This window comes from Sylvia atricapilla, chromosome 1, assembly GCF_009819655.1.
Source record: "Sylvia atricapilla isolate bSylAtr1 chromosome 1, bSylAtr1.pri, whole genome shotgun sequence".
In the NCBI taxonomy this organism is placed as follows: Eukaryota; Metazoa; Chordata; class Aves; order Passeriformes; family Sylviidae; genus Sylvia; species Sylvia atricapilla.
The window spans coordinates 4,217,347-4,241,034 of NC_089140.1; the positions used below are offsets into that span (position 1 = coordinate 4,217,347).

The following is a 23,688-nucleotide window of genomic DNA, read 5'->3' on the forward strand; positions in this document are numbered from 1 at the left end:
TTCTTTGGTTGTGGCTGTTGTTTAAGGCACATGGGAACTTTGGAGGGGTCTGTCCATGGTCAGTCTGTCCAAGGGTGAGCCAAGGTGTGGAGAGGAGCAGTGATGAGGATCCAGAGCACATCAGTGACATTTGCTGTTTGAAGGCTGCTGCCCTGGGCTGTGGGACATCATGACAATGTACCCTAATTCTGTCCTTCCTCACCTTCATGATCCTGCTCTTGCTGAGTGGTGGGGCACCCAGCAGCCCTGTGAAGGGTCTCTGTGACTCAGGAATTTATGTTTGAGTTTCATTTATGAGGTTACCAAGAAAGGAAGATTGAGTTGACATGTTAGAAATAACAAAAGTGACAAATAAATGGCAGCAGCAGAGAGCTGCTGCAGTGGGCAAGGTTCATTAAAGGTCCAGCAGAAAAGGCTGGAAAATGAGCACTGCTGGTGTCATTACAGCCACACTGCAGTGGAGTTTTCCTTGGAAAACCTTACAAACCCTCACTGGGCCTTCACTCAAGTACCTGCCCTTAGCATGTGTCCTGTGGTGGGTGAGTGCTGCAGAGATTCCAACCACAAAAGGTGCTGCTGAAGTGGTTTTTGGGGTTTTTTTTGCAATAGACTCTTGGGAAAAGAGAGTAGGGCATGGTTTCCAGCACATCCTTCTCATATTCCAGCAGGCTTTGAAGCAGGAAAGGCAGCTGAGAGGGATCCTAAAGGCATCACAGGTGAGGAGGCACCACAGGACAGAAGTGGGAGGTGGCAGGAATGGTGACATTTATCACAAGTTCGGAGAGAGAAAGAGCAAAAAACATTAAAATCACTGAGCTGCAGGGTGGGAAACTTCAGTAAGCTCTGAGGAGCTGGAGACATGACTCAGTTCCTTCAGATGCAAACCTGAAAGAAAAATAGGATTTAAGATGATGTAGCAGTTTAACAGGGTTTTTTTATTGTGGAGACGGGCACAGGCTGTGCCAGTTCAATTGAAGCATAGAAAATAGAGTAGTTCACTGAGTTGATAAGTTTTTCCAGCACAAGAGGAAGGAAGGAGGGAAGGAAGTCTGCAAAAAGCCTGCCCTAGTTTCCAGCACGGATGGTTTGAGCGAGAATATTTTTGCTTCCCTGATATTTTTGGATGGTTTTAATTTTTTTTCTTAATTAATTTTTAATGTTCTCTGTCTTGTGCTTGCCAGAACATGCACCTGGCAGTGGCTGTGGAGAAGGCAAAGTATTGTAGTAATGAAAGGAAGACAAAGGATTTGGTTTGGTGCTCAGCAGGAAAGGGAAGTCACTGACTTCTGACACTAAAATATTGTATTAAACTGGGGGGAGGGCAGCTTGTATCACTCCTTGGCTAAGACTTTAATTGGGAGCAGATGGTAAATTAAATCACTGGATGCCTAGTGGCTGGTGTGAAACTGTACAACTTCAGAACTGTGAGCTGTTACCTTTGACACCTTGGGAAGAGTAAATAAGCTTCTAAAAAAACCCCCGTAAGAACTAAAATAGTGCTTAGGCTGCCTTATTCATAATTTCCAATTTCAGTTTTCAGAAAGGAACACAGAAACTTGAGAAATATTGCAAGAAACCAAGGAAGCCAATAATATCCAGCAGATTTCTCTTTTCAAAAATAAACCATGCCACAGGGAGTGAACTTAATTCTGTAACGTGATAACATGGGGAGGGAAAATGAGTAGATTGCCACGAGCTGGAAAGCAGCTTTCTAAGAATAAAGTAGAAAAATGTTGGTCTGCATATAAACTGCTATAAAATGGGTGCAGAAGCTTTTGCTGATGTATCATTTGGCCTTTTAGAGGGATGTGGCAGTGTCCAGGTCTGGTCAGTCGTTGATGACTTGGGTGATGCAGTGGAGCAGACTCTGGATCTGCAGGTACTGAAATAGAAAGCATACTGGGTGTTTCCACTACAAATAGAAAGGGACTGGATGAGCAAAACATAAATAGTGCATTTTTCATATTGGTCTATTCAGATTATTTCAAGTTTTGGGGGAATAAATCACTGCAAAAACTGAGAGCAAGACAACTGGTAGCTTTGCTAGACCTTAGAAACTCCTGAGGTGTTTGTTGTAGTCAGATCTGACACGTAGCAATAAGAAAAAAAATAGAGATATATGACTGTTTACACATTCCAACGTGACAGCTGATTTGTAGGAATGGTGGAGTCGTCCTGCTGTACCCTGTTTTGGAAAGACTTCTTCTCTGAGCTGCTGTGTCAAGCTTTGTCCTCTGGATTTGGAGTTGGGAGCTTTCCAAGGAGCTGGGAGAAAGCAGAGTAGAAAATCTGACCTGCAATAAAAGGCTGAACAAATTGAGAATTTTGTCTTTTTATCCTGGGAAGGGGTATCCTGACTTTTATTCATTTATTTACATATCTGCCCTGGTTTCTGTGACTGCTGTGACCCACAGTATTTTTTCACCAGTGAGTTTGCCAGTAGAAATCACAGTAGTGCTGATACTGGCATACAGGTTTTCAAATACAGAAGGTGTGTTAATGTGGTTAACTCTGCACATAGTTAATCCAGGTATAGTCACTTCTATTCCTTTCTGCCCACCTCTTGTTGCTTTTCCATTATTAACTATTATATCTGTAGCTGACCATGAAGAGTGAGGGTTTAAAGGCATCAGGTTCATTCTTACCATGGGAAGCACCTTGAATCAGCAGCTCAGACAACCTGAAATAAATCACTTCAGCTGGTGCCTTAAGCACTGCCCATTATCCCCTCCCTTTCCAGAAAGCAGCTTTTCTTAGTCATATTAAATACTTTTTCCAGAATACCTCGATTTTAAGGAGGGTACTTTAAGGCACCCTTGACTTTTTTTATGTCTGGCTTTTTTTAATGTATGATTTGTGGTGCCCTTTGCACCTCCCCTGGTGTTTCCATGGGTAGCTGCTGTTCCTCAGCCAACCACAGGAATTAAAGAGGCATCAGCTCCTTTGGATGAGGCTCTTGGTACAGCAGCAAACAGCAATTTGTTTCTGTACACCTTAAATATTGTAAAAGTGTTTCTTGTAAACGCTGTAGAAGTGGTTGTGGAGTTGTGCTGATCCCAGTTGAAGGAATGGTGAGTCTGGGGTCCAGGCAATCCTGCTCTTCCCAAGTGCCACTGGAGCAAACTGCAGATGTCTTTTTGTGTGGTGTAGGAGTTTTACCCACAGTCAGTAACTGAGGAAGCGCCAGAATAATTGGAAAGGATGACAGGAAGGCTTTTTTACTCTATTTTAGGCTGTGAGGTTCAGGAAGAAGGAATTGAGGAAGCTGCTGGGAGGGGACACACACACACACACAAATAACATTAGCAAACACTGTGTTTCAATATAAGATACTTGGTTAGTTTTTTTTTTTTCCTTTGGAACATACTGGGGTGAGCCTGACAATGTTGTAATGGCCAAGAGACAGGAGAGGAAGGTTCAGCCTTTTAGGTTGAGAAGGAAACTCTTCTAAGGATGGAAGGGGCTGATTCCAGAGGCTGGCAGAGAAACTCAAGAGCTTTCAGAGAAAAAGCAGATGACTTAGGGTTGTAGATGACTCTGCCCTCATTTTGCTGGTGCTCTGGGTTCCCAGGCTGCTGTGGCCAAGCTCATTCTTCTTTCAACCACATCTCCTCCATCTTCCTCCCCATCACCCACAAATGCTGCTGCTGCTGCTTCCCCAACCTCACAGGAGTGAAAATACCTGATGAGTAACACTGAAACCTGTGAATAAAGGTCTTGGGACATTCCAGATTTTCTGGCCCTAGCTGTTTTGCAAAGTTTGTTTGTACCTTTTAGATTTGGATTATCTGCTCTGTGTCTCGATGAATAACGTTCAGTGTGTTTGTTCAGCTGCAGGAATTTGTTAATCTTGCCTTCAGTTTTCTCCCAGGAAGAAAAAAAAAAAAAAAAAAAAAAAGGAGAAATAATCTCACCATGGAGAAGCTGAGCAAAGATTGGATTGCGAGAGCTTTCTGTGCCTGGTTTTTTTGGGTTTTTTTTCCTTTCTGGGAGAGTACATTTGTAGTGGTAGCTGGAAGAGCAGAGAACTGAATGTGCAGGATTAAGTTTGAGGCCCCAGCTTCCTGTATAAGGGGAGAGGAGCTCACGAAGCCCAGGCAGCAGCCAAAAGGAAAAGGGTAATGGACAAACACTGGCTGTGTGTGGATCAGGGCGCTTTTGCCAGCTGCTCCTGGGGGTTCTTCTGCTCTGGGACACGAGGGACCTTTGGGACAGTCACTGTCAGAGCAAAGCTGGGCACAGGAGCTGGCTGTGAGTTTAACACCTCAGAAGCAATAGGAGTTTGTTTCCCAGAGGGTTTTGGTGCAAGATCTCCTTATGGGTTTTGTGTTTAAGACGACAGCAGAGATGGAGGAAAAGAGAGGTTTTTGGGGAAAAAAGTAACCCAAATTCACAGGTTTGTAGTGGAAGAGACACTGGTTTGTAGGAGCTTTTTCGTGGACGCTGCAAAACCAGGTGGCTTTTCACAGTGCCGATTCCAAACCTTGCTTGGAATTCTCTTCCCTTCGAGAGCTGGATTAGAAATGTGTTTGTGACAGGGTTTACAGCTCATTCCACAATCTGTGATCTGGGAACAGACCAACTGTGTTTGGAGATAATTCTCTGCAGAAGAGGCATGAGAGAGTCTCTGATTCCCGTGTCCTGCACCTTAAATCTGCTTTTCTCTGGGGAATGGGAAGAGCCTCCTAGAAGTCCAACCCAGAGTGAGATCTTTGAATGCCAATAACTTAATGATAATTTTAAAAATTGTAATAAATTAGGTGAAGAAGAAAACTTTGTTTCCTACTATTCTGCTGTAGGAGTGAGCAGAGTATCCCAACTCATGTGGAATCCAATACCTTAAAGAGAAATTAGAAGTTATTTTGAAAGGATATTGGGGAAGGGTGATGGTTGGCTGAAATTTGTAGTTGCAGCCCTGTAGCCAAGTTCATAATATTTCTTTCTGTTTTTCAGTATTTTAATAAAAATAAAAAAACTCTTTTGGCCATTTCTTCTCTCCCATTTGGCTCATCCTTCCACCAGGCAATGCATGGAAATCCCTACAATCATTTAGGCTGGGAAAAAAACCCTTTAAGACCATTGACTCCAGCCATTAGTCGCGCTCTGTGCTGGCAGCACAGCCCTCAACAGTGCAAAGTTTGTGCTTGTTCTGTTTGTCCTTTGTGCTGCAGACTGTAGTGTGTGTGTGTGTGCTCCTTTCTCAGAGGACACCTTGTCCAGTTCCTCAGAGTGTCATGAACTTGCTGCTGGCTTCCTGGAGAAGATGCTTGAAGCCTCCAGGGAGCTGGGACGCGAACGCTTGGAAATATTTCTGTAGCTTCATCATTGGGCTCCTGCTCCTTCTGATTCCTGAAACATCTGGGCTCATGCTCCACAGCTGGTTTATTTTTGTACTGAGAAGAGTACAGGAGAAGAGCACTCGGGAGCCTGAGGCCATGGCAGAGCCCTCAGCCTGCAGAGTCAGGGCTTGGACAAGTGGCACGGGATCGATGTGGCTGCTGTTCTTAGAAGGACTGTGCTCTTCCTAGAAGTTTTCATCCTTTTCACCAGGCACTTGTTTTCCTCCCTCTCCTCCCTTAATAATTTTTGCATCTTTTTTTTTTTTCCTTGTGGTTTGGGTTTCCATCTGCTGTAAGTAACGTGGACTGTAAATGCATCCTTGAAATCAGGATTCTCCTCCATGCAAAAAAAAAAAAAAAAGGTTTTTGTGAATGGCTGAAAAAAAAAAAAAATCTGTTCCACTTCAGATTGTAACACTGAGTTATGGAACAGAATGTCTTACACTCTTTATTGTGGATACGGTAAGGGATTCTCTTTTTTAATGACAGTTACAAAGCTTTAAGGAGTTGTTTCAGAATGGGGCTGATAAATGGTGAAATATTTTGTTGCAGCTTAATTATGGAGAACAGGAGCTTATGGTTTACCCTTCTTTAAATATGTACATGAATCTTTTCAAAGTAATAGGGCAAATACAGTACTGTTTCTGGAGGCTTAAAAAGAAGATTTGTGCTCTAATATTAAATTTTTAATGTATTATTCATGAGGAAAGCCAAGCTAAAAGCTTTTTTCCTTCCCCTCGGTGGAAATGAGCTTGAAGAATACATTATCTGTGTAGAAAAAAAGAAAAAAAATGTAAAGGATTCTAGCTCTTGCTAATATTGGCGTGGTGCATGCAAGTGCTGCTGGAATTTCCTCAGGGAAAAGAAAACAGAATTTGGTTGAAAATAAGCTGATACAATCATTGAATAATTCGTACAACATTAGTGGAATTCAATTCCTAAAATAAGTCAGGGTAATTCCAGTTAGAATGCGCTTTTTAGAATGATGGAGTGATTGTTTATTGAAGTTGCTTTAAACTCCATGTCTAAAGATTTTTGCCTTTGGTTTGGATACAGGGCTGGGCTGCATATTTTTGTTCCTTGTGCCCATTTCAAGCTAGCTTTTGCAGATGTGTGTGTATGTGCACATCATGTATTCCTGCAGAGCTGGGTGTACTTTTGGCTTGTTAAGGCAGGAAAAACGTGTGTGAGCTTTGGAATTTGGAGAAACTATATAGTACTATGTAATACAGTGCATCTTTTCAGTCTGGAATATTTTATACCCAGTGCAAACTGATGTTTGTAATTATATTTCCTGCTGTGGTATAACTATAAACAAGAAGTATAAGCCAAGTGACATAATTTCGGGTGTTCTTTTGCCTTTGTACTTTCTCATTCCTAGATCATCCTTGGTTTAGTTGCCTTAGATGACTCCAGGAAAGAAAAAAAAAAAAAAAAAACAAAGCAAGTTGCATGTTTAAGCCACTCGAGAGATACATTTTTCCATTGCCTTGCTAAATCTTACACAATAATTAGTTTATGAATAAGAAAAATATCAGGAATTAGTAATATCCAAACCACCACAGTTACATCTTATGGAAGGTATAACTTAAATTGTTACTTAAGTGCTAAGACCTCATGTAGCAGGATTTCCTGGATATGGATAATGTCATTTCTAGACATTGGATAAAGCAAGAATATTTGCTCTGTGTGATAAGGGAATAAAGTTAGGATGTAGCAAGCTAAATGCTCCTCTAGAACCTACTATTAAATTATATGAGCACCTCTCAATTTTTAATATATATTCAGCCCCAAGGTCCTACTAAAATGTGTGTGTGCCTTCCCTAAGAATAAAACTGAAGCAGAAAATGTTCTGCAGTTGCTTTTTACACTGGGTTTAAAAAATTATGGACAAGGAACCGTTGCACAAAAACTTGGAAGCTGCTTGTCCAAAAGATGGAAATTTGGAGTGGAGCAGAAAAGTGGATCAAGGTTCTCTTTAAGACTTGAGCTGGTTTTCATGGGTGGGGCTGACTTTATTCCCTGTGCTTTGCAGGACATACATCCTACTAGGAAGTACAATGCAGTGTTGTCTTCTTGCCACTTGATCCAGAGTTTTGTAAGCCCCAATTCCACGTCCCCAGCTGTCATTTGGAACAGTTAATACTTTCTGTCATTACTTGGAACTTTTGAATTGTCTTTCCTTTGGATGGGAGTGTCCAAAACTTGGGGTTGCAAGAGAAAATACCAATTTGATACATACTTGGGGCCACATTCTTTAATATTTGTTGTGAAGCTTTCAGTTACGTAAATCACAAACTGGTGCAGGAGTACCATAAGCAAAAAAACAGGAGGAATGTCTCAGGTTTATGGGAAGTGCCATTTTTTAATGTTAACCCTGAGTACAACAATCTTTGAGATTGAAAAGAAGATGCAGGGTAGTGGTGGGAAACTTAAAACCTGTGGCCAGAGAGCAGGTCCAGGCATCCCCAGGAGTGTTGTAATCCCCTTGTGGTGTTATCAGGTGGTGCTGGAAGCGTGTTTTGACTTGTGGCTTGTCACAGGGGTTTGGAAATTGTGCTCATCCTTCATTAAAGGCTGGGCTGAAGCAGCCTCCTCAGTGCTTGGGCTCAGCTGTATGTGTACACCAGCTGATGAAATAAGGCCTTTGAACAATTGAATTTCCTAAAATGAGAGAGGAATAAAACCCCCAAGTTTTGTGGATAACGTGTTTGCTTCTGTGCTCAGTGGCCAAGGCATCCTCTGCCTGAGAAAACTTTCCACTTTCACCTCTGGGTGACAGGAGGAAGGAAGAGTGTTAAGAAAACTGCTGTGAAAGCCCATCCAGCAGCTTTGCCCTGTTTGTGTAAGCTTTTTCCCCTGGGAATTGTGCTGTGGCCTTTCAGCTGGTACACAAAATACTTGGAGCAAACGCTCTGCCATTAAACGTTCTGCCGTCAGAATTTTCTGTATGGTGGCATTTTGTATGGTGGAGAACTCACAGGATCCCTCAGGAATCCTGGAAGCAGCACCTGAGAGGTGCAGAAAACTGTGCTGTGTGTCCAGATTCCCAGTTCAGCCCTAGTCCTGTGTTTTGTTTTCCTTATGCACAGGGTTCTCCATTTGTGATTTGGATATGCAGCTCAGTAGTGTGGAGGGGTCAGGAAATAGTAGCACTGGGCACAGCAGCAGAAGGATTAAATGAAAGGGTTATTTTGCAGCATTTTTAGGATCAGCAAGTTTTGCTGGACTGTTCCTGGTCTTGGCCAGCTCCAGGGACTTACAGGAAGGACCGAGGCAGTGGTGTGGGGGATGCTGATCTTTCCCTTAACTGTAAATGTTTGCAGTATAAACAGCTGAGCTGTTCATCAGGGCTTCCCAGGGGAGAGAGGAAAAACAAGATTGGCATTTTTAGGGTGGGTTCTGGTGCAGACAAATCAGATGCATTGTGCCCTACAAGTGCTTATCAGCTTGGCTTTGTGAGCTGTGCTGTGGTCAGCTGGGCTGGTGGCCGAGCTGCCTGGAGGGTGAGGAGAATATTCACAGAAACTACTTGGGAGCTGTAATGATGTAGTTAAAACAGGAAAATAAACCAGTTTTTTTCAATGTTGAGACCCATTACTGTCCAGAGACTTCCCCCCACCAGCTGGCTGGGTCTTGGCAGGAGGTTTTTGGCAGTGTGTGGTTCCAACACACTGGACCTTACTTTGTTTATTCTGTAGGGCTGGAATTCCTTGTGTGTATGGGGACCCATGGGAGGGGACTCCAGCCTTGATTTCTGCTCACGTGTCACTGGGATGCAGGTCTTGAGCAGAAAGGAGAATGTCCCTGCAGCACTGCAGGAGTTACGTCCAGATTTGTACTCTTGATATTTGTTAGATTTTGGTCTGGGAAAACCCTGTTGGGTCGTGGATGTCACAGAATTCCAGAGTGGCTTTGGTTAGAAGGGACCTTGATGATGGTAGACCCACTGGTGTCTTTGCCATGCAAGGACACCTTGCAGTAGACCAGGTTGCTCCAGGCTCCATCCAGCACTTCCAAGGATGGGGCATTCACTGCTTCCTTGGGCAGCCTTTTCCAGTGTCTCCCTTGTCATGTTTTTCTATTTTACCAGGAGAAAGAAGATCTAAGACAGTCCCTAATGAAGCCAATAATGCAGCTATTTGTCCTCATTTTGGTTCTGTAGGAGCGGGAGAGGTGCCAGATATTTATCTTGCTTTGCAGCAGGCGTGCCAGTGCACACAGAGCTTTCCTGCTGCAGCTCTGTAGAGCTTTGGGAGAGCAATTCAAATGCAGAGTCTGTTTAGATTTGAGTAATTCACTGAATGTGCTGGGGCTGGGCAGAAGGAGCCAAGTGGGCTCTGCCCAAACTGATAAGGCTCAGCCAGTAGCCATAAAAAAAAAAAAAAAAAAAAAAAAAAAGCCTTTCAAATTGCTTGTGCCGTGGTATGGTACAGAACATAATACACACTGTTTGTGCCAAAAGGGGTTTTTAAAGCTGTCAGGATAAACAACACACCCAGCTGTGCAGGTGTGACTGGCTTAGGCACTGCTTTGCTGCACACAGCTGGGGGCTCCTGGGGGCACCCCGAGGTTTTCAGTCAGGAATTGTTGGGTTTGTGCCCCTCTTAGGGCACATTAGGGCCCACGTGGCAGAGGCTTGCTGTGTGAACACCTGTGTGTGGGGTCAGTGCAGAGGGGCTGAGAGCAGCACAGGGAGTGGGAAGTGCCTGAAGAGGAGTGATGCTGGGCTGGGGCACCCTCAGCTTGGAGCTTGTTACCTGCTGGGAGAGGAGCAGGACTCAGGATGGCTCTCTGAGTGCTTGGCTGTATCTGTAAGTATAGACTACATGTGATGGAGCATTTATGTGTCCTGCTGCCTGGGGTTTCCCATCTGAGCTAAGTGCAGTAAAATGTGCTGGATCCAGCATCTGCTCCAGGCTCCTGCGTGAGCTCATGGGCTGCTTCTGTGCCCTGAGCCCAGCTGGGACCTCTGCTAGTGAAAGTGCTGGTGGTAGGGCAAGGCTCCTGCCTGCCTAGGAGATGAAATGTGCTCTGCAAGACCTGGCTTTCTTTACCTGTGAGAACAGCAGGGCTGTGAGCTCTCTCACCCCATCCCTGGAAGTGTCCAAAGCCAGGTTGGATGGGGCTTGGGAGAGTGGAAGGTGGAATCAGCTGCTCTTTAAGGCCCCTTCCAACCCAAGCCTTCTTAGGCTTCTATGATCAGTTCAATGTAAATGGTGAAAGTCTGGCTCTTTCATGCCAAGAGAGAAAAGGATGCAGAGCAGTGGGGATGGTATTGCATCATTATGTACTAAATACACAGCTCACCCTTGCCTCTGCATCAGTGCTGGAGGAAAACAGCAGGGCTTTTGCCAGATTGGGCAGAGACCAGCTGATCTGAAGTGTTCTGCATAAACAGCTTGGGCAGGAATGTAGGCTAAGAGAGGCTGGGGCTTGGGCAAGATGCAGAATTAGAATAATTTCTCTTGCCTCATCCCTGGATTCTCTCTTAAAATTAGCACAAAGGCACATGCTGAAGAAGTAAGCCAGGGGAGAGTTTCAGCCTTGTTAATGGGGTGAGGTGCAATTTTTTTACCTCCTTGTAGCCTACCTTTGGTGAGGTCAATATGTGGACTTTGTTTGGGGATGACAGGAGTGGGGTTTGTAGGATGAATTTACATCATTACAATGATCATCATTTTCACTCCAGTAAGCAGCAAAAAAATTACTGTACTGGTTTTGTTGGAGGTTTTTTTTTCTCCTCTAATATAATTAAGGAAACAGTTTATTTTTAATGTTTCTAAACTTGTAGTTTTGAAGACGCTGGTTATTTAATATCCTCAGTTACACAGCACTCAGTTGTTCATGCTTTCTCATGCCTCCTCTGTGAAATAGCAAGTGGGCTGCTCTCAGTGCTGCAGGATTGTCAGGAGCTGAAGCAGGGGCATTAAATCTTGTGCATTCCTTTAGTACAGAGTTTAGGGTATTTCAAATAGGTCAGAAGTACTCGACGTTGTGGGTATTTGGAGAGGCAATTAAACGTGTCTGCAGCTGTTGCAACCTGCAGCTGAATTGTCAGTGGTGGAGGCATCTGAGTGCTTGTTTAAGACACCAAAATGCTTTTTTAAAAAACTCCCCTCCTCCAAAAAAAAAAAAAAAAAAAAAAAAACAAACAACAAAAAAAACCAACCAAAAATTAGCTGAATTTCTCAACAGGCAATAAACTGTGGCTTTGTTCTAGAAAGGAATTGTTGGAAGTTCATCAAGTTTCACTGCTTTTATTTTTTGTCAAAACTGTAGTCACTTTATCATACAAAGCTTGCAGTTTCCTGTGTCTTTTGTTTCATTCCTAATCTAGTTTTAGCTTTCTAAATATCATATTTCCAGGTGGGAATGTGCTGCTTTTAATGGTCTGGGAATGCTGAATTGATAAAATATTCATGACTCCAAAGTACAAGGTCAGAAGAGCTGGGATTGAATATTTTCCAGCTTATTTCTTGGGATCAGCTGAAAACACAGTTAATATTAAAAAAAAAAAGGAAAAAAAGGAGTTTGAGAACTGAAGGAGAGATGCAGCACCAGGGCAATGCGAGATATCTTAGCAAATTATTAATGAGACTTTGCAATGTGCTTCTGTGGGTTTTTTTTTTTTTTCCTTACTTCTTTACTTAGTGTGTAACAATAGATGCTCTGTTACAGCTTCAATTTTTTGTCAGAGATACCTGGTAGAGCTGCTGTTCTGCAGGTGACACTTCAATTGAACTGAAAACCCACAGTGGGTGATATTGTAATTACTTTAGGTCTAAAATAGTTACAGAAGATGTGTAGGTTTTACTGAAAACGTAAATTGATCAAAATTCTTTCCAGCTTAACTGGTGAGGGTGGATTCAACAGCTTGAAGAAGAAGGCAGCAAATAAAATTACATTTTTTTCTCTGTAATAGGCATTTATATCTACATGTCTATAAATATTGTAATTATCTTTAAAAAAGATTTTGTGAAGAGTAATCTAAGATAAGGTAAAATCTGCTTCATGGAAGCTAAAGCTGGAGAAGAAATTACCTTGGCAACAATTTCTCCAGCTGAGATTCTGTCCCAGCAGATACACTCCAGTATAACCCAGACCTCTTCTTGAGAAATCCCTGCAACAAATAAGTTTATAATCAAAATCTGATGTTTTTATTTTGCTTCCAGAAGGGCTGGATTCACGTAACCTGCTAAGTGAAACTTGTTGTATGACGCCTGTAAATCGATTTTAAGGGCATTTCTAGTTGTTAGAAACAGCTGTTGCTTTTAGATTCTCTGAATGACTGAAGCACAGATAATAAAGTGATTCAGAGAAAGTTTCCTCTTCCAAATGAGTGGGATTCCTCTTTATTCCTTTGTATCTGGGTTTCATAATATAGCGAAATTTGAGGAGGGTCACGGAGGAATGGGGAAAAACAGTAATCACACCCCATAAATCTACATCTCTGTTTAAGTCAGTGTCTTTTTGAAGCTAAGCCACCTCTATTTTTTTGCAAAGAAACAAGGTAAATATTTCATACGTGGTCACACATTGTTCCCTGCTCCATTAAGAATCTTTTTCCAGAACTTACATGATGTAAATGGCTTTGGTTCTGTAGAACGTGACACCAGAAGCAGCATCATTTTAGATGTGTATTTTCTCACAGGGTGAATATTTTATGAGACCTGCACTCAATATCCACAAAATACCAGTGGGTTGGGAGAAATCAATGGGGTTTAGAAAGAGAAATCAGAGGAACTGCAGAAAAGATGTCACAGTTTGATTTTTTTGCTATTGAAGATGTATCTTTTGGGGAGCAAACTTTGGATGAGTTGAATTTGCCCGGCAGGAATTAGACTTGGCCCAAAAATATCCCCAGGGATGAAATGAAAAATTCATCAGGCGAAATGGAGAAACAAAACTTTTCTTTGCAGAGGAGCACCCTTTAACATATTTTTGCAAGATGAATTTGTTAGAGAAGAGCTGTTCCTAGGAAAGAGAGGAGAAAGCTTGTAAAAATAGACTAATGCTTTGGATTTGATGTCTTGCTGAAGTATTTGCTGCAAAAAGTACCACAGAGAATGTTGCTGTCTCTATGGGAACATCTTTGGGCTATATTTAGGAAAATTACATTAAGCTTATTCTCTTCAGATGAACAGGGTTTTGATAAGGCTTTGGTTGGAGGTGTAGTGGTATTTTTGGGGGGGAGAAGTAGAGGAATTTCTTCTACCTTTGTGTTTGGTGAACCACTTGTCTTACACTTCTCAAGTCAAAAAAAAGAACTAAAACTGTCACTTAAATTTGAGTCAACCTGTGCATGGCAGGAGGCAGGAAGAAGCTCGGCTTTATTTCACAACCTCAGGCTCTGAATTTGGTCACTGGGGGAAAGAAAACCCTATTAAAGCCCTTATAGAGATCAGTTTATTAAACTGAGCAGATTTGATAAGGAAATGAGCTGATTATGGGATGATGTCCAGCAATATTACATAGATTTGGATCTCTCTTTGTCTTCAAAAATCAATAATTGGGTAAAAGCTGTGTGGCAAGGTAACTTGGTGTTTTACACACTGTGTGGTGCCTGTGGAGCACAGAAGAAGAGGTTTTTACAGCTCTTCAGTAACTTCATACTGATTTCATGGCATAAATTCTTCAGGAAAATGTGGCTTGGGGCTGCAGAAGCTGTGCGTGTCCGTGCCACATGTGAGCGTCCATCCTTCTGTCTGTCCGTACCCTGTGCAGTAAGAAAACACTCTCCCAGAAGGGCTTTTCTTTAGCTTGTTTATCCCTCTTTCTTTAAAAAATTTAATATTATTATTATTAATATTAATATTATTATTATTATTATTATGCCAGCTGTGAGTTGAATGAATGTCTGGGGGTAGCAGTTAGTGCCAGGCTCCAGATGCTGCCTGTCGCTTGCCCATTCCTGCTTTTTCCCTGAGTTTGAGCTGCTGGGGATGGAGCAAATTGTTCTCTCCTGCCTTTCCCACGTGTCCCACGTCAGCAGAAGCTGGGGCAGAGCGGATGCTGGACATATTTCTGCTCTATAAACACGTGCTTGTTGACATTCACTTCCCTGCCGTTCCCTGGATCCTCTCGCCATGCCGGAGGGGATCAGCCCTGACTGACAATCCCAGCCATTTTGATCCCGTGTGCTGCTCCTCTTCCCATTAGTTGGTTTCTCCTTTGTCTTCCTTCTGAAGTGTTTAACAAATCATTATTCAATATTTGCCAGAATTTTTTTGTTTTCAGAGAGGCCAACCGTGGAGCCGTTCAGAATTAAATGGAGACGCGCAAACGCCGTGTGCTACTGACGGTGTAAAACAAGTGCCTAGTAAAATGGAAATAAAACCATCCTTTTTATTGTAAATACCTGTAAATACTAATATCTGACAAACTGTTCCTCAAGAGAAACCCTTTGCCGTGGGTGCAGCAGCTCACAGAACCTCAGATTTTACAGCTTTAAACTGCCAGGTCTTTGCTGATCCAGCTTCACCAAACCGTGACGTTACACCAACATTGCAAATACATGGAATTCTTTTTATCAGCAGAAAAGGCTGGGTTGGATTCACAGGCCACATCTGCTGGTGAACTTTGTGCAGTGTATTTATTTTTTTTTTTTCCTCTCTCTCTCTCTGTGTCTTTGACTAGAAGAAAGGTTTGTTTGTTGGCGGCTGCTCGGGGCGGGACAGGAATGTAATGCATGCACAGACTGCGCAGTATTTCCTGTTCAACTGCCCCTCCAAACCTCGGCGCTGGGAAAACATCCAGATCCAGCAGCTCCAGCCTTGCTCAGACTGCAAAGAAATGCTGCAGAGTCCCAAATGCTTTGTTTTTCACAAAAAAATACCATTTTTGAGTGAACCATCATGGTGTGCCAGTGCTGTAAATGGATCACTCTGTGGCTGTTGCTCTGTAATATTTATAGATTATTGGGCTAAGACAAAACACTTGAAGCGCTGCAGGGACAGGGAGAGGGCTCCATAATGCCACAGCAGAAAGTTCTGTTTATTTTGTATCATAATACATCTCCATAGCATTGCTTGCATACTTCAGTTAGCTTGGTTTACCACCCAGTTACAAACCATGGCACTGAAGCTCCTTTCTCCTTATTTGCTGTATTTTACTTTGCCCTTAAACTGGTTTGAAGCATCGCATTTGCACTATACGAATTTCACTCCAGGAGTGAAAGATTTCAAGGCAAAAAGCTTGGAATTGAATCCCTTTTGCCAGCTAGCACTGAACTTGAACTCCAGTGCTGCAAACCTGGTCTTGAGTGTAGTGTGAAATGAGTGTAGAGTAGTGTCACATCAGTGTGTTATTTCTTTTTTTTTTTTTTTTTAAGTGGTTCTGGTCCTTTTTACATGTTTGAGCCTGTCAGCTGATGGGTGATTGTGGGGCGTGGCTACTTACTTATTTACTCATTTAATCATTTACTTTTTAAACCAGATATGTATTTTGAGCATGTGTGTTCACAAGCTGCTCTGGAACCTGTGAAATGCTGTCCCTCTTCTCAATAAAAAAGCAGATACTAGGAAAAGATTTTACTATGAGCTGTGCATGTGTGCCTTAAAAAATGTTTTATATCTTTGGAGCACCTTTTTTAGTGTGCTCAGTAGCTTTTTAGCCCTGTGAAAAAGAAGTGTGCACAGGTTATCCTTGATTGGGCTAAATCCATCCTGGTTGCTCCAAGGCTGGATGGGCACATTCAGCTCCTCTTTAAGAACTGTCCAGGTATTTATTCCAAAGGCAAAGGTGCAGCAGCTCCCTGGCTCCTCTTGCTGGGGCATTTACTGGAGCTGAGCATCTCCTGACATCCCCTTTGTGTTCTCATCCATCTTCTGTCCCAGTGGCTGTTTCAGTGGCAAGCAATACAGGCACAAGAATGAAAGTGCTGCTTGTTAATTAGTTCCTTCCTGGATTACAGGAGCCCTACTTTTCAGTCCTTTGGAGATACGGATCTACACGTGCTGCTTTTTGGAATTGGAAGTGGTCTCAGCGTAGCCCTGTCAGCTTGTCAGGCACTGGAGCAGGGGAGGGAGCAGCCAAATTCTGCTCTGCTTAATTTGAGCTGGAAGGTGTTTCACTCAGAACATGGTTCAGCAGGTTAATTGGGTTCTTAAAGCAGTATTTAACTTCTCAGCTTCACTCTGAAATGGGGATGCCCCTGCAGCCATGAATCTGCCTTCAGTGTTAGGGCTGAATAAATGCCACAGTTGGGCTCTGACAGATGAATTTTATTTTTACATGATCTTGCCTAGTGGCAGCTCTCCTCGCTTGTGGAATTCTGCAGAAGATGTTTAAATCATGGCTTATATGAGGGTTATACCATCAGATGTATATGTATGTGTGTCCAGCCAAACCACAGTGTGAAGGCTGAAGTGCAGCAACAGCTTTAAGGTTTTGGATTTTGCCTTGAGATCCATCAGGTTCTTGGACTGTTTTGAGTCTTTTCATGGTTTCTTATCCCTCCTTGTCATTTAAGAGGCTCCTGTGTGCAGTTTTTAACATACACTGGCTATGTTTCATGAAGCATCACAGCCCTTACAGAGACAGCAGTGCTGAGTTCTCAGGCATGTCTTCTAGAAGTGACTTTAGAATTTCACCACCTTTGATCCTTAAAATATGAGCATCCAATAACCAACAGCAGATATTTCATCTGCCCAGATTTGAGGACTGTAATAAATAATTGATGTAGGGAGGGTGAAATAAGGGTGGGTTTTTTTTTAGCTTTTAAGCTGCTGCAACAGAAACATTTCAAAAGCTTTGTTTGCTTAGGTAGAATTCCTTTTTCTTCATACAGCTTTCCTTGAATTTATGGATGAATTATCATCCATCCTGATGATTTTTTTTTGTCCTGGGTACTAGGTGAAATTGTATTTTTAGAGGAATTTTGGGAGGTATGGAAGTAGGACTGTAGTATTCTGATATCCACTGGGTAGCTTCTGTTAGAATAAGTAGATAGAAGGATAAGTTACAGGAAAAGCAGTTTGTGTGTAGCTGTTTCATCCTAGCATACAGGTACAACTCCTAAGCTTGTTTTCCAAAGCATCATGGAATCATTTACTATGAGTAAAGTTAAGGTGGTTTTTTTTCCTGAAATTCCCTAAAGGCCCCTAAATCACGTTGACATTTTTTTCGGATCCAAGTGCACTGACCTAAAGAAATTATTTCAAAAATAAAAATTAGTTACTTGGTTATTTTTTTCCTCATGTCCCCACCTGCCTTATGTATATTTAAGTTTTTTTTCCTTGCCCATAACTATTTAATCAACTCCATCCAGAGCGAACTACTAATGGAATGCCTGGGAAACAGATTGGTGGAGAGGGAGAGACAAATGTTTTTGAGAGATTTTTATTTCACTAAACTAGTCTGGGATCCCTCTCTTCAAAGTAACAATTTCAGTGGAAAACCCAAAACCTTACTTTTACTTAATTGTGCTGTAGGGGGGAGAAAGATTGCCAGTTTCAGTTGAAATTAAGATAATTCTGGGGTATAACATGCTGAATTTAAGCAGAGCAATTAGCTTGGGCTATAGATGCTTGAAGGTTAAACCAGTTGTGGGTGGTTCTTTCAGGTATGTGACAGGGCTTTTATTGCTGTATTTGCTGCAAAATTTACTTGGGAGATGAAACCTTTCAGTGATAAATTCCAAAGAACATTTTAAAACCAAACTTATGAGAGCATCACATGTAGATTTGGCACCAAATGTTGTAAAACAATTTCTGTCCTGGTCACATCACAAAAAAGAAGAGCTGTGTCAGCAAGCTGATGATTTTCTACTTAACTGTTTCTATCTCAAGGCATGTGGGATATAAAATTTCATTTTTCTGAGAAGATCAGATACACAGCCTTTTAAGAAGCTGGAGAAATCAGGCATCTCTAATCATGTCTAGCTTTTAAAACTGCTTCCTTTGAAGAAAGGCTTTGTTTGATATCACTTAATTCTGACTTGCCTCTTCCCATCCTGTGTCATAAACAAACTTATGGTGAGAGCTCAGCATAACCCCAGATGTTCATTTTATTGCATTTAGCGAGTTCATCTGTGAGCAGGGAAGTCTCCTCATTACCCAGTTGATGTTATTTGGGAGAACTGGATATTGCATTCATTTAATTAGGGAAAATTCAGCAGTAATTAGCTGCAGAGGGGTGGGCTTGGAGCCTTGCAGTCATCCCGAGGTGGCTTCCTGCAGCAGCGAGGGGTTTGTGGTGCTGTGGCTGCACAAAAATCTGCTTTTGTAATGTCACACCACTCCAGGAGAATCTGATGGGGGAAGCCCTAGACTGAACTTTTTTTTGGAGTGCAGTGCATGAGAGGAAAACCTTTTTCTTGGCTGTGTAACTTGTGCTGCTGCTGGAAGTGCCCTGGTGGGAGAGCAGCACAAGGCTTCTGCCTCCTGCTTGGTGTGAAAGGAGCTGGGAGAAGGTGCTGTAATTAATTTCTGTTATGACATTTGTGTTATTAGAGCTCTGTGTGTTAATACTTGGTGTTTTTCTGTGTGTTATGGTGTTTTTCTGTGTGTTATGGTGTTTTTTCTGTGTGTTATGGTGTTTTTTTCCCCGTTCTCTTATAAACCACCCAGTATGGCTCCACACCTCCCATTTAAGCTTACGTGATTACAGTAATTTATTTTAAAACTTGCCTTTATCTTTCCTTGAGCCCCTCCCCAGCCTTAGCAGTGCTGTGAGTTTGTTAAGACCTGCCAGAAGATTTCCATAAGCACAGTTCTGGGGCTGTCTTGGGGTGCCAAACAATTCAGGGATTAACATACCCTTAAACAGGGAGTGGCACAGGGGACATGGGCAGTGGGGTTTGTCCTAAGAAATGGCATCTGGAAATTGCAGGTGAGACCCTAAACTGGGGGCAATCTGCACCAGAGTTACTTCCCTTCTAGACAAGAGCAACTGTGCTCCAGTTTTCTCCTGTTTCACAGATAATGTTTTACAAATTCAGGTAATTGGACCAAATGCTTCACTGGAGGCTCTTGCAGACCTCCAGGAGATCCCTGGCAAAGCAATGTGAGATCTGTGCACTTTGCTCTTCAGTGTGGCCTTAAACCACATGGAAAAGGAAATAAAGTGATGAAAATTACTGAGGGACAAGGTTCTGTGTTTGTTGGTGCGTGTAAATAGATGTGTGTGTTTATATGTGCATCTGTAGATAGATTTAAAACTTAACTGGGAAAAGTTGTAGGAAGGGAGTGTGAGTTTGAATGACTGGCCTTTAAAATAGCAGATGGAATTAAATGTAGATACATGTGACATTTTCTGCATGGGAAGATAGAAGAATTCTTGGTTTATATTTGCAGTGGTGCCTTAAATCCCTATTGATGAAGAGATCTCTTTGTTATAATCAGATCTGAAAAATCACAGTAGCCCAATGCTCCCTTGTTGTAAACCTCAAGTAAGATATTAGGAATTATTAGAAAAGCAAGAGAACAAAGCATTGCGTGGGTGTATAAATTCATGGTGGAATTTCTTCCTTTCATCCTGGATATTGGGTGTGCTTCCAGTCTCTCTCTCTTCCTGCTTCAAAAAGACAAAGTAGGGACTGCAGAAATGTAAGAAACAGGGATGCTTGGAGTTCTGAAGCAGCTGAGCTGCTGGACCTTCCTGCCATATGATACTTTGGGCTCTAAAAGTTGGTGTAGGGTCAAAAAGTGATGGGGCAAAGCCATGAAAGAGGAGTTTGTTGAGGTTTATTGGGTTATTGGTGTGTTCAGATGGGGAGATCCTTAAACTGCGCTTGGAGTGAACCGGGGGTGCTGGGAGGGGAAAGCATCTCTCCAGCTTCACCCTGATCCTTTCTTCAACCCTCCTGCAGACACTTGCTGCTCTCAGTCTTCTCTGCTTTCACACATAACACATTTTTGTGTTGCCTGGGTGGTTTTTTTGGGGACACAGCGTTGACACGTTCCATGTGCAGGGCTTGAGAGGTGTCACTGAGGTGTCCTCAGCCTTCAGCATGGTGGGGTAATGATGGTTCAGTGTGGGAAATCAGCCCCAGAAATTGAGCTTGTAACTTTCTAACAGACGGAGGGGAGAGAATTTTTTTTTTTTTTTTTTTTTAATTCCATATGCTGGATGCTGCTCAAACTCACAGTTTGGATAACTCCATTTACCTTTTCATTATTGTCACTACCTGGTCTCACCTATGAGCTTTTAAGCAATGTCAGGTTTTGTCCTCAGCAGTTTTTTTTTCCTCTTTAAGATTTCCTGCCATGCAGAATGCCTGAGTTTGTGTTGGTAATTCAGCATCAGTGCTTCTTTGCACCTTTATAGTTGTTGTATTTCTGCTGCCAGTGCTTCAAGGAGAGCAAATCCAGCAGACAGCATGTGGATTGCAGGTGGCTCAGGGTAACTGAGGAAGGAGAAACTATTTTCCATGATGCACAACACTGTCAGAGTTGCTGAATATGAGATATGGGTGCAAACATTTTCTCTGTGTGCAGTACTTGTATTTTAACATAGCACAGCACATAAAGCCACCTGAGAACTTCTGTCCCTTACTGACAATCAGAAATCATCATTTATTAAGTTACTGTAAAGCCTCTATAATACCTTATTAAAGAAAACCCCTTTAAAATTATGTCTAAATTAGTGGAAAGAGCTATTTGAAACAGCACTGTGTTATGAATGGCAGAATTGCCAAAACTGAAAAACCAACATGAAGGATTATTTTTCCTGGTAAAATGTTTCAGTCAGCGAAAGGGAGTGGCCAAATTTCAAATGTATTATTGGACTCAAGTATTCTTAGAAGGTTTGGACCAATCAGTATTTTTTGTCTAGAGATTTTTGAATGTTTATTTAGACAATTTGCTGTCTTTTTCTATAAGTTGATACAATACAAGTATTAATTCTCCTATTGATCTGTTATGCAGCTGAGGCTGTGAGTTAGGAATTTAAGCGCCCTGCTGTAATTGATAACTGCATTCAAACGAGATAATTTGCCCTCATATTTTTAAGTAGAGGCTGAAAACAAACCAGAAATGACTGGCAAGGTTTCTGTGGCAGTAGCTGTAGGCAGCAGGACACACAGCATTGTTCCTCCCGTTCTAATTTCAGCATATTTCAATTTTTAATGTCGGAAAGGAGTTCTCCTTGCCAGGATTATATTGCAGCTAACTTGCTTGTGCTTGCAATACTGGTTTGTTTTTTTTTTTTTCTTAATGCTTTGAAAATGTCCTTCCCAAGTGCCCAGGTATCCTTTGGGGATTTCTAAAGCTGTGTTGTTGCAAACAGAATTTGACATTTTGAGAATTAGTCTTTTACTGTAACTTGTAGCACTGGTGGCCAGAGTTCTTCATGTGTTTTCTGTTTAACTGGGGGATTGATAAGTGGTGCTGGATTGGTTTCAGTTTACAGATGTCTTTTAAAGTAATGAAACACTTCTTAAGCACACAAATCTCTGCACAGTTCTGACTTTATCCTGTTATCAGAGTACTTTTTAAATTGGTGAAAGTCTATAAAACCCATTTAATTTTTGATATTGGTACCTTTTGCTCTTAAGAGCAATTAATAACTGAACCTGGGCAGGGCTCACTGCCTAAAAGTGGAAAAGTGTTTTGGCAAATATGGAAATGATGGGACTTACTAAGAATTTTACTTACTCTCTGACTTTGGCATGGGGGAGGGTTTGATGTCCTACCCAAAGTAGGAAACAAATACTTTTCTAAATAAACATTATCTATAAGTATGGTAATAGATAATTAAAATATTTGGTGAACAAACCAAGTATTACTTAAAACATTCTAAAACTTTTCTCCAACTCTTTTAATTTATTTTTTTTTCATTTTAATGTGTGTTCAGGAGGTTTTTTCCCTAGGGGAATCCCTAGATGTCTTATGTGCATTTCTTTCCTCTAAACTATTGCTTTTAACTACAGTTTTCATTCTTTAAAAATGCAAAACTTGCTTTCATTCTGCTGTATGTATTTTTTTTTTACCACTTTAGGGTTATTTTTATCCTGGTAGACCAATAAGCAAGTTGAAAGTCAAGGCCAGGGCTCCTGTTTTGTTTAGTACCACCCTTGTCCCTGCAGCCTCTGTGTTGTGTCTTCTGCCTTTCCAGCAGTGCTGTCAAACAGTAACAGAGGAAACTCAGAAACATCTCAGAGCTTTCCCTTGCAGGATTTCAGGATTTCTGAATGTTCCACATGTGATGTGTGGAGTTGTGTAAAAACCCTACAGCAGGCATTGAGTGCATCTCTGGTTTTTAGACCTTTTGTCACCTCTTTTTTAATGTCACAGATTTCTCTTCCCTTCCTCGGTCCAGAGAGAAGTTTCAGCAGTGAGTTATTTCATGTAATTGCAGTATCCACTTGGGATGTTACTGGGAAAACTCCCTGTGTTGTCTCAGTGTGATGATGCAGAGTTCCAGGATGTCACTGTACGAGTCTGGCAAGGGGAAAAAAATGTATTAAAAAAGAAGAAAAATGGATCTCAATATGCTGGAAAATCTCAGTAATCTTAAGACTTGACCAAGATTTCTGGGTATAAAAACTCTGCATCTTCAGCTCAGTTGCTGTAATCTGGAAAACCAGCTCTGTACCACATGAATTTATTTTTCTGCTGTATTTTTTTTTTCTTTTGTTCTCCCAGTGTCCCAATGTAATATCAGCTTGAAGAAGCAGAGGAGTCGAAGTATCTTTAGCACCTTATTCTGCTGCTTTCGTGACTACAATGTCGAGCCACCATCCACCAACAGCACCAGTGCTCTGCCTCCTTTGGTGGAGGAGAATGGAGGACTTCAGAAGGTCAGGATTTTGGTCTTACTTTGCTGTCATGTGGGTTGTTTTGTAAGCAAGGCTTAATTCTCCTCCCAAAGGTTTGTCCTGACCAATGTCCCTCGTGGGGAGCAGCTGTGAGTTACAGGAAAAAGGTGACTGGTTTTGAGGGTGGGTTGCTAATGCTGTCTGTTCATCTGTGATATAAAACTAATATTTCTGTTATGGGTGTTGGCACTCTACATTTTACAAGCAACCAACATTTAAAACCTGAAAATACATTTAGAACCTGAAAGACACTAAAAATAATGGAGACTTCGCATAAAATTTCAGTTGCTGAGTTGTCCCCAGCTTTAGTGTCCCTTTCCTGATTACAGGGAGGTTAAAATGTGTCCCACTGGAGAACAGTGGAACCTTCTGAACATCACTTTAAAAGGTTTTCTGTGACATAAAAATAAATCAAAAGAACCATTATTATTTAGACCTTTTTTTAATAAGCAGTCCACTTATATTCAATCCATGCTGAGTCCAGGGATAACAGCTTTGGGACCTTTTTCCAGGTTATTGAGTTTTGTTTAATGAGTCAAATGGATGGAGATTTGGGATGCAAATACAGATAGAATACAAACAGTGCAA

At 41.8% G+C, this 23,688-nt stretch overlaps 1 protein-coding gene and 1 long non-coding RNA gene across 6 annotated transcripts in view; one reads left to right on the forward strand and one right to left on the reverse strand.

The window, feature by feature from the left end:
* LOC136358081 (uncharacterized) overlaps positions 1–23,688 on the reverse strand; it is an 829,601-nt gene that overhangs the window by 737,850 nt on the left and 68,063 nt on the right. The gene's annotated exons all lie outside the window — the stretch shown is intronic.
* The window catches only part of CTDSPL (CTD small phosphatase like), a 79,022-nt gene that overhangs the window by 22,504 nt on the left and 32,830 nt on the right, over positions 1–23,688 (forward strand). For all 5 annotated transcript variants that reach the window (XM_066313770.1, XM_066313736.1, XM_066313754.1 and 2 more), the window contains exon 2: positions 22,928–23,082. In XM_066313770.1, the coding sequence (XP_066169867.1) occupies positions 22,928–23,082 (155 nt within the window). The remainder of the gene's footprint in view (positions 1–22,927; positions 23,083–23,688) is intronic.